Raw genomic sequence first — 9,939 nt, 5'->3', positions numbered from 1 at the left:
CCTATCATTTAACCTAGAAAATCAAGAAGATTAAACAAGAAAAAGAAAAAAAGAAAAGAAATATTTCTATCATTTGATTGGAGTGTTTTGTCCGAACTACTACTAAATTAGCATTTTTCAACAAAACAAGAAGAAATTAAAATTGAATTATTTGAAATTATGGTGTAACTAGTCCAATAGAGGGATCATTACAATGGTAGAATATAGTTTCTCACCAATAAGGGAGTGGGTGATCAGAGCAGTTATTCTCTGCAGTGAATGCGGCGATGCGGTGAGCATTGGATGGCCGAGAGCATCCAGACACATGCCTCAAGGTCATCTCAGCCATTCGATGCTCACCGTACTCACTGCAGAGGATGTTTTCACCGGTGATCAACACCTGTGTTGTTTAACCCCCCAACCACCCCCCCCCCAAAAAAAAAAAAAGAGAAAAGAAGAAGAAGTTTACACCCGTGTTGTGGGTTTTTTTTTTTCTTTTATAAAATTAATTTTAGTGCGATAAAAAAAATAAAAATTCACACCTACATTGTGGGATTTTTTTTCTTTTACAAATAATTTAAGTAAGAATAAATGTAGAGAATGTTTTCACGGGTGATCAACACCTGGGTTTTTTAACCCCCCAACCCCCATCCCCACCAAAAAAAAAAAAGGAAAGGAAAAAGAAGAAGAAGATTACACCCGTGTTGTGGATACAATTAATTAAGTGAGATTAAAAAAAAAAAAAAAACGATTCACATCAACATTGTGGGATTTTTTTTATTTTACAAATAATTTAAGTAAGAAAAAATGCCAAAGAATTTTTCTACTGTTCCTCTCATGTGAGTGAAAAAAGAAAATTAAAACTTGCTTTCATTGAGAGTTGAACTCAAGACCTCCCGCTTACTAAACGGGTGCTCTAACCAACTGAGCTATGAAAGCTTGTTGATTATAAAGGAACCAAAAATATGTTTGTACATAAAATAAAGATAATTTACGTTAAAAGTTTATGATGGCTTATATGGTATTGCAACTTTAAAATACATCTTAGATTCAAGTTCTTTATTTTGGACCGTACTATATATACCCAGTCTGAATCCAAGGCATATTTAAATTATTTGTGAAAAAGCTGGACAGGATAGAACAAGAAGTCAAAACAGTCAAAGAGACATTAATAGTGCACCGATATACATTAATAATATTGAGTTAAGTAGTTTGGTTTGACAATTGCTAAGACTTTTTGAATGCAGTTAATGAAATGGTACATATATATTTATTGGGAGTCGGTAAGCTAGGTCGATGGCTTTATTGGAGCTAGTAGTTCAATTAAGGGAGGCATAGGAGAGACATTGAGGTGTTTTCAAGGGAGAAGAGAGATAAACATAGATCTGGGTAAACCACAGCACGCCCAGCCTTTTTTTATATTTAATTGGATGTAAATAAACAAAGACTAATAGTGGAGGGGAATGGTGATAAAACTGGTTTAGGTGGCCACAGAAATGAAGAAGGGGTTGTACTAAATAGATCTACCCAATTAAAAATCTGATATCTGGCTATTAATTGGATTAGGATATGAACTGATAACTTACTAATCCAGCTATTAACAGACCTAAGATTGGCCACATGCCAAATTTTATACTTCAATTCAATCATATAAGCATTATAAATGGCTGTGTATTGTATATACTATCGCAATAGATTCTGGGTCTAGAACATATTTTGAAACGAGAAAATAGGGAAGAATCGTGTTTCAAATTACGTTGTAGACTCAGAATCTACTCTGAAAATGTATACCGAGCCTTAATAAGAAAAATGATAATTACTTGTATAATTCAATGTTGTAAAATGCAAGAACAATGCTGACAAGGCCAAGGTCATTGTACAAGTGGCTAACCTGTCCAAAATTCCTCCAATAAGAGTTTTGATATGGATCTGCCTTGTCAGCCTCTAATATCACAAAAGTATTTTGTATGCATGATGCCTCAAAGAATGCTCATTATTAAAGGAATTTTCCACCTCATCAGAAGAAATTAAGATTCTGTATCAATCTTTCAAGTGGCTGGTTTTAGTTGAGAACTAGTTCTCTGATTATTTAAGTAGTAAATATTTATGAAATAAACACATCATGAAACCAAAAGTGGATGAGAAATAGCATTTACAATATCACAGCCCGAGTAATAAACAGTTTTGGTTCCGATTGGCATTTCTGAGCCTAAGAATGGTAATCCAAAACCAACCCTATATGGCACTTCACAAAACACCCCATCTGATCCACCTCAAAGTTCAGATTGGTATCTTGAACCTAACTACTTAAGGGTCCTAGAGAGTTTTCCAAACCAGCCTGATCCAAACTGATGAACGGTACTCACAATTTCCTGTTCTAATCTTCTGTGCTTATGCTGTGATTTCAATTAGATAGTTACAGTGATAGAGAAAACAAAAATTATCATATGTGTCAGTAGAAAGTTAAAGTATACAAGAGTAGATATTTATAATTTCAGTTTCTAGTTAGAGTTGGAGATGGCTATTGAGATGTTTAGGTCTAGGTTTATACAACTTTCCTTATAGGAGTTAAAGTCCATAGTATCTCTCTCTTTACTACTTCTATTGAACTGATCAGGAATACATTCTTCCAAAGGCCACAGTTCTCCTTTTTCACTTCTTTCCAATGAGGAGGAATTGAAAGATAATGATAATTCATAATTCTGATCAATTGGGTGACCAATATCTTCTCTGTTGGATATTCCACTATTTGAGATCACTTGTGAAAGCTGCCACAAAATTATACATATATGAGAAACTGTAATAATTATGAAAATCCTGTGAAGCTTAAAACCATTAATTTAAATTGTTGATTTAAGTACCTGATTTTCATCTCTTTCTATTTCTTTTCTTGTTAGAAGAACTTCATTGCTTTCGGTCGAAAAGCTTTCATGTCCAGAAGCTCCCCTTTCAGATTCCCTTTCCTTCAATTGAGCTCCTAAGGACCTGAAAAACCATGAAAACTCAAACTTAAAACATAAGAGTAGATAGGTGAAATAAATGACTTTTTATCTGAAAAGTATAAAAGAACACATACATTGACCTATTCTAATCCTGTAGAAAACCCCTTTTATGCAGAAAGATTGATGGCACAGAGAAAATGGAGGTAAAATGGACAAGATACATACACCCAGGAGTGAAGATGATCCAAGATTCGTTCATGGAGGAGTTGTTGATCGATGAATCAATTTTAGTACCAGAAAATGTCAGTAGTAGTACTTCATTAACATTCAAAAACTGTTGGTGCAAGTGGACTAGTGTGATGAGCCCAAAAATATATTTTGATCATTAAATGGAAAAGATATGGGAGATTAATGGGTCCTAACTATAACGGAGGCATTTTAGTACCAGAAAATGTGAGTAGTAGTACTTCATCAGCATTCAAAAACTGTCGGTGCAAGTGGAATGGTGTGATGAGCCCAAAAATAAATTTTGATCATTAAATGGAAAAGATATGGGAGATTAATGGGCCCTAACTATAATGGAGGCCTTTTTATTTATTTATTTATTTTTATTTACTAGGTGTTCGGGTCAGCTTATGTGCAACTCGACTAATCCTCGGGGAGACTAGTTCAGCAATCCATTGCCACGGTCTACACTTAAATTGTAAATGCATAGATGAGAAATCGAACCTGGGACCGTGCACCTATTCACACAATTCCCAATTCACCCTAACTATCTGGACAACCCACGGATGGATTATCATGGACAACCCACGTACACAATTCCCAATTCACCCTAACTACCTTGTTTGTCCTTTATTTTTTCTTCATCATCTTTGGCCAGCAAATAAATAAATAATAATAATAAAAAAAAAAAAAAGGGAGGGAGGAAATGGAACCTGCAGGGAAGGGAAAATCTGTACGTGGATAATAGGATTTGACTAAAATATCAGGGGTATTACTGTTCAAATAAATTCATACCATTGGCAGTAATATAGATTTAAATTAGATTTACGAGCTGTTTTTTTTTTTTTTCCGGTAATTAAATAAGAGCTAAAATCTTATGAAGAAAAATTGCAAAACGTTAGACCAAGGGGCTGGATTTTTTAAGGGAATTTTGTATGTGGTGTTAATGTAAAGGGTGCCTTTTGATATGGATGTTCTGGACCTCATATGATAGCCCTAGCTTCCTGCTACAAAATAAAGAAGATTTTCACCAAAATATTTTCAGCCATTGAGCTTTTAAAAGAAAGTCCTACATTTGATGAGTTAATAAAACCTTGGAAGAACGTAGTGTGAGCTAGCTTCTTCTTGTTCCTTTCATTCACCTATAGTCCTAGGGTTGATGCTTTGATTCTATTGCGTTTCTTTTTCTTTGTTTGGGACCTAGTGTCTCTTGGTGGCATCTTATCTTGTAATTTTTTTAAAATTATTTATTTATTCACAAAATAATAATAATAATCCAGGACGCTTTGTATTACATAGGTTTACAAGCTTTTTTGGAAGCTTTTATCATTGATTTTCTCGTTATATTTTATATCTTATTTTTTTTTTTTCACACTTAAATTTTAAAATCACTCTACCTTGATTCCTGTGTATACCAGGGGAAGAAAAATAAAAAATAAAAAAAGAATAATCATTTTTTTTACTTTCCACATTTCATTTGAAAAGAGTGCATAGCAGAATATTATTTTTTTAGAAAATATAAGGATAGCTTTTTATTAGGAAAAATTCACTTGAATGGTCCAGCTTGATAAGTTTATTCAAGGAAGCTCATCTAATTTTTCCATGTGGAATGATAATATGACAATCCTAACCATTTGATAAATATATAGTTCATGCCTTAGATTAGCCATGTGTCAAAATTTAGAATCAAATTCAATCAAATACAATATTATTTATTAACATGCATCTCCATGTATGTAATGCATGCTTTCGATACTCTGACCATTACCATGCATTCTCTTATAGTCCTAACTTAATTTTAAAGCCTCTATTTTGCCAATTCACTTTTTATTTTTTATCTTTCTACTTGTTTATAGCCTCCACATAAAAGCTACTTCCCTAGAGTCGATATGCCATAACCAACTGAGAAGTGGTTACTTGCTAAATAAATCAAAGAAGTTCATTTATGAAATCCACCAGCTCTCCACAAGTTTGCCCTATTAAAGACAAAAATGCATGTATTATTTTAAAACAAGACATTGCGTTGCCCAGATGGTTAGGGAGAATTGTGGATTGTGTGGATAGGCACACGGTCTCAGGTTCAATTCCCCATTGCAGCAAAACTCAATAGAGCATATAGAGTTATTAGTTTAGATCAAAGTAATAGATGTCAAAATATTTTCTTCATACACACAGAAGCTTGACATATAAAGGATATATTATGGGTTACCTTTGTAGAGCAAAGCTTTGTGTATGCTTGGGGATTAAGTGAGTGTTTTCCACAAGATTCTGTTTACAAAAGCTGTTGAGATCACTAAAATCTGTCCTTCCAGTACTACATGATGGTCGCCTAGATAAAAGAGACTTAATGTTTGTTCCTTCCTTCATGCTTCTGTACATCTGCTGATTAGGGAAAGAAGTTTAATAAGTAACATAAATGAGTACTAGTTTACAGTAAAATATCATATTTATGTAATTGTGATATATTTATTGACAGATTATTCAATGTGGTGACCAAAAAATTTTCATGTGGACTATGGAGTACATTATTATCTGTATATTTTTTGCAAGGTGCTGATGACCAAGAACATTTTCTCTTCCATAAATAATAAGTAAGTTTTTGTTATGTTCATAGTTGGAAAACCAAACCCGAGTAGGTAAAAAAAAAATAAAAAATAAAACCTGGTAAGGAGTCATGAGACTCGCCTAGGTTTAAGAAATGACCAAACTAAGTCTGAGTTAGTCCAAGTTTTTATTGACTCGGTGTATTTGTCCGAATCATGTGAAACTCACCATGCTTTTATTTTTTTAATTGAGCAATATACTATTCATAGACCATAAGTTTAATCTACAACTAAGCAAAACCTTTATTTTATTTTATTTTTTGTCTTAAATATTAACCCTTTTTTTCTTCTCACATGTGATGATGTGAAGGAACATAGTCTCAGTCCCTCCCTATGCGGAGGAGAAGAAGGAAGATATTAAAAAAAAAAAAAAAAAAAAAGGAAAGAGCATATCCTGCCCTAACTAGATTTGACTCGCCCGACTCAACAAGTTTTGAAAAGGACAAATTAAGTCAAAAAACCTGATTTTCCAACTATAATCATGTTTGGAATTGTTGAATTCTCATTGTTCATTATTTAAGGAAGTTCTCTTTATCTTAGCGATCCAATGTGAGCTGTCAAATATCAACCGTATGCTCCTCTCATCCCCCCCCCCCACACCCACACACACACACAAAAGGGGTAAAATTTAGGGCTGATTTGCAAGCTCTGCCAGGAGCTTCAACAATGTAGACAAGCTCCAGTATTTTCAAGCATTGTGTATTCTTTGCTTTTCTCTTTCTCAAGGTAATTGATTGATGTTAGATCATGTTACGTATAAACCTGCAGAAATATGAAAGCTGTTCATTTATGTAGTTTACCTTTTGAGGGGTAAGTCTTCTAGGTCACCTACCCCTTCAATTCTTAGGTTCTTTTTAGATTAATATACTCTAATGATACAATATCTTCCTTTCCCCTAGAAAATTATCCATTTCAAGTTTGATCAGATTCAACTAAAACCCTTTTTTGGTGTACATATAATGTGTAAATGTTTATGATTGATTACTTTGATATGTGAATCAGATCAATTTCCCTAGGTATCAAGACTGGTAAGAAGGTGTTTGGAACAATTTCTCTTAAAATTCCTATTTTTGTTCATTTATTTTTGGTCAGATTATTAATACATGTTCAACTGCTTGGTCAACTCCAACTGTATATTATCCTTTGTACATCTAAATATTAAAGGTTTGGGCATCTTCTAATTTATAGCCAATATGCATTTTATGGAAAATAAAAGATTTAACATCAATTCTCTCTCTCTCTCTGTCTCTCTCCTTTTGTTTTTTTCTCTTTCTTTCTTGGGGGTAGTTGGGTGGGGGAAGGGGAAGTATAATCCAGACAGGTCCTTGATATCAAATACAGAAGAAATTTAAGCATCTTTTGTAAGAGTTCTGAAGTTTCTTACAATCTCTAAGAACACTAAAAATTTTATTTTTCTTTGCAAGGAAAACTAGAAAATGTACCTGAAGATGGCTCTTTACGTGAGATATCATCAATCCTTTCACACCCATCAACTGTATTATTTTCTTTGGTGTTGCTCCTGCAAAAACCCACAGTTCATCAGCCACGGAAGGAGAACTCATTGATCATCCAAGCTTCATACAAATTTATATTCCTGTATCTCTTTTCTTTCTTTAACATCAAATCATAGTTAAACAAATCTTCTCAACAAGTGGACTTGATCATGTGAAACTATTCATATTCAATCATCAACTGCAACTGAAACTTACTATGCTTTCCGCCGAGGGACTCAACAGCTTCTACAAAGGATTCATGAAGATCTGGCGTCCACCGCAGCCGAGGAGCTTCAGATTTCTTGTAGTGTCTGGCTCCAATTCTTGAAGAGTTTCTCATTTTCATTTCTTGTTCTTCAGAAATGAGAAATAAGATCATTACAACAGTTTAAATGATCATATATGTTTGGTTGTCCTTGGGCCAAGTATGAACGCAAGTAAGCTAAAAGACATACAAAAGAATAAAAGTTGGTGTCTTGGTCTATGGAATTTTTAAGAGTAGGGCCAGTCAAAAACATACCCCAGTCGCTTGACATGAGCCAAAAGTTAAATAAAAACCCTAATTTTTGGTCATATTGAAATCTTTGTCACAAATTTCTTTATGAAATATCAATGTTATTATTTTATTGGGAAAGGGATAGGTACACTGCTTGAGTGCGATAAGCTAGCAGATAGTAACAATGAAGGAACAGGACCACACATCATACCGAAGGGATAATGATCATTTCAAAGAAGAGAAGAGAGAGAGACATAAGGTGCTAGCTTACAGTACACAATTGATGTGCCCGCTTTTTCCCTTTATCTCTATTTGGACCATGAGACCACCCTTCTTTTCTTTCAAACCTTCAAGCATCTTGAGCTCAACTCTGTTATACAGTGAATTGGTTTGGGAAGACAATCCTATGGTATCCTAAATAACTCTTACAAAACCCAAAATATTGTTGGTTTGGGTTGGGTTCAGCATAACCCAATTCCTGGTCTCATTGAAGAGGCAAAATATTGGCCTGAGGAACCCCTGATTGTCAGGTTGCTCATCTTCATCCCTATATCTTGGTCTAGTTGAATCCAAGTCTGTGTATGGGCAAGATTTAATACTTTTCCAAACTTAAAATATTACAAAAACCTTTTGCAAGCACTTCACATTCTATTTGTCAAGAGATGTGGGAAATATGGTTCCGTACCTAATCCTCCAAACAATGGGTACTTTATGGAAATTATTCTTTTGTTCTTGTCCAAAAAGCACTACAGCTTGATCTTGAGATCAAAATACATATTCTGTCAAAAAAAAAAAAAAAATAATAATAAAATTAAAATTAAAATTAAAAAAAAGGAATTTTATATTGAAAATTAGTTTCCCATGTGTTTGGATAATGCAATTCATTTTCAGAAAATGTTTGCTTTTCATCTCCATGACAGTTTCATGTTAGGTTTACTTCCAATTATACGCCCCATCGAAATTATTTTTTTTATTCTACTTTGCCAATGAAAAATTCTATTTCTTTTCATTATTTTTAATAAAAATTAAATTACATTCAGTTCTAACCAAAACGGAACCCAGAAATTATCTGTTAAACGAATTTTTTAAACATTTTTCTTAATAATTTTCTCGTATGTCTATTAGATTAAAGATGAATAGAAATCTAATTAGGCATAATATCATATGTTCAAGAAATTGTATCATGTGGTTTGTAGATATCGGTGCAACGATAAAATTACTCTAATGCAATCTAGTGGTCACAGGTTCGAGTAAAAAAATTAGCCTCTTCGCAAAATGGGGGTAAGGTTATGTACATTATGATTCTCCTTAAGTCCCATAATTGTGAGAGCCTAGTTCGTACATTGGACACACCCTTTTTTTCTTTAATACAAATAATATTAATTAATTATTTATATAAATAACATAAAATAAAATAGTTGATTATTAACTAAAAAAAAGTGATTTCTATGGTAATGCAAAGGGTATTTCGTCACTTTATAAAAGATTTAAATCGATGACTGGGCCACATACTCATATCTATTATTATAGGGGTACACCATTAGCTATACCCAGGATATAAATCCTTTTTGCTTTGTATCATGGGAGGTAGCTGATGAATGAATGATGAATCCCTAATAAAAAGTCAATAAATGAATTTATAGAAACAGTGGACCGTCTTTTTCTAGGGATCTCATGTCAACAATAGACGGTGCCTACTTTTGGACCCATCCGTCCCTGTTGCCGTGTTCAACACTACACTTCCCATTTTGTTTTGCTGAAGACATTCAATTCCCATCTTTGAATGGGTTAGAAAGAAACCCTAGAATTTCACGGCCAAAAAGAGAAAACAATCAAAGCACACTTAAATATGGATGCCATGCAATATCTTAAGGTCCCCAAACTCCGACCTTTTACATCATAAATAAATGCCTTTTTGACAAGTAACGTACTCATCTTATTTGAAAAAGCATTATTCATAAATCATTTGTTTATTTTACCTCAACCGGATTCGAACTGGTTTGATCATTAGGCCGGGTTGGGTCGGTCTGATCAAACAGTGGATTTGAAAAGGGCATGATTTTAGTGAGAAATTGAGCACCTCCTACCAAAACCTTATTTGGGTTAGCTCCCTACCTTTTGTTTTTGTTTTTGTTGTTTTTTTTTGGGGGGGGTGTGTTTGATGCTAGCTCCCTATCATTATTTCAGGGCGAAGACCCTTT

General features: G+C 33.7%; 1 protein-coding gene and 1 non-coding gene across 3 annotated transcripts; both read right to left on the bottom strand.

The window, feature by feature from the left end:
• Positions 1–844: 844 nt before the first annotated feature.
• Positions 845–918, bottom strand: TRNAT-AGU. Its single transcript has one exon. It is a non-coding gene; the product is annotated as a tRNA-Thr (tRNA).
• A 1,196-nt stretch (positions 919–2,114) lies between these two features.
• LOC122091359 (putative Myb family transcription factor At1g14600) lies at positions 2,115–7,682 on the bottom strand. Of its 2 annotated transcripts, none has more exons than XM_042661246.1 (5): positions 7,459–7,682; positions 7,192–7,268; positions 5,356–5,528; positions 2,841–2,964; positions 2,115–2,747 (listed from the first exon to the last, which is right to left on the bottom strand). In XM_042661246.1, exons 1-5 carry the CDS (start codon positions 7,619–7,621, stop codon positions 2,481–2,483), a joined length of 804 nt encoding a protein of 267 aa, XP_042517180.1. In that variant the 5' UTR covers positions 7,622–7,682; the 3' UTR covers positions 2,115–2,480. The 2 variants fall into 2 exon arrangements, with proteins under 2 accessions (XP_042517180.1, XP_042517181.1); XM_042661247.1 differs by having other exon boundaries at positions 5,356–5,525.
• Positions 7,683–9,939: the final 2,257 nt, after the last annotated feature.

This window comes from Macadamia integrifolia, chromosome 10 (assembly GCF_013358625.1).
Source record: "Macadamia integrifolia cultivar HAES 741 chromosome 10, SCU_Mint_v3, whole genome shotgun sequence".
Taxonomy (NCBI): Eukaryota; Viridiplantae; Streptophyta; class Magnoliopsida; order Proteales; family Proteaceae; genus Macadamia; species Macadamia integrifolia.
The sequence above is the reverse complement of the archived record's forward strand: the minus strand, read 5'-3'. Positions and strand labels throughout refer to the sequence as shown.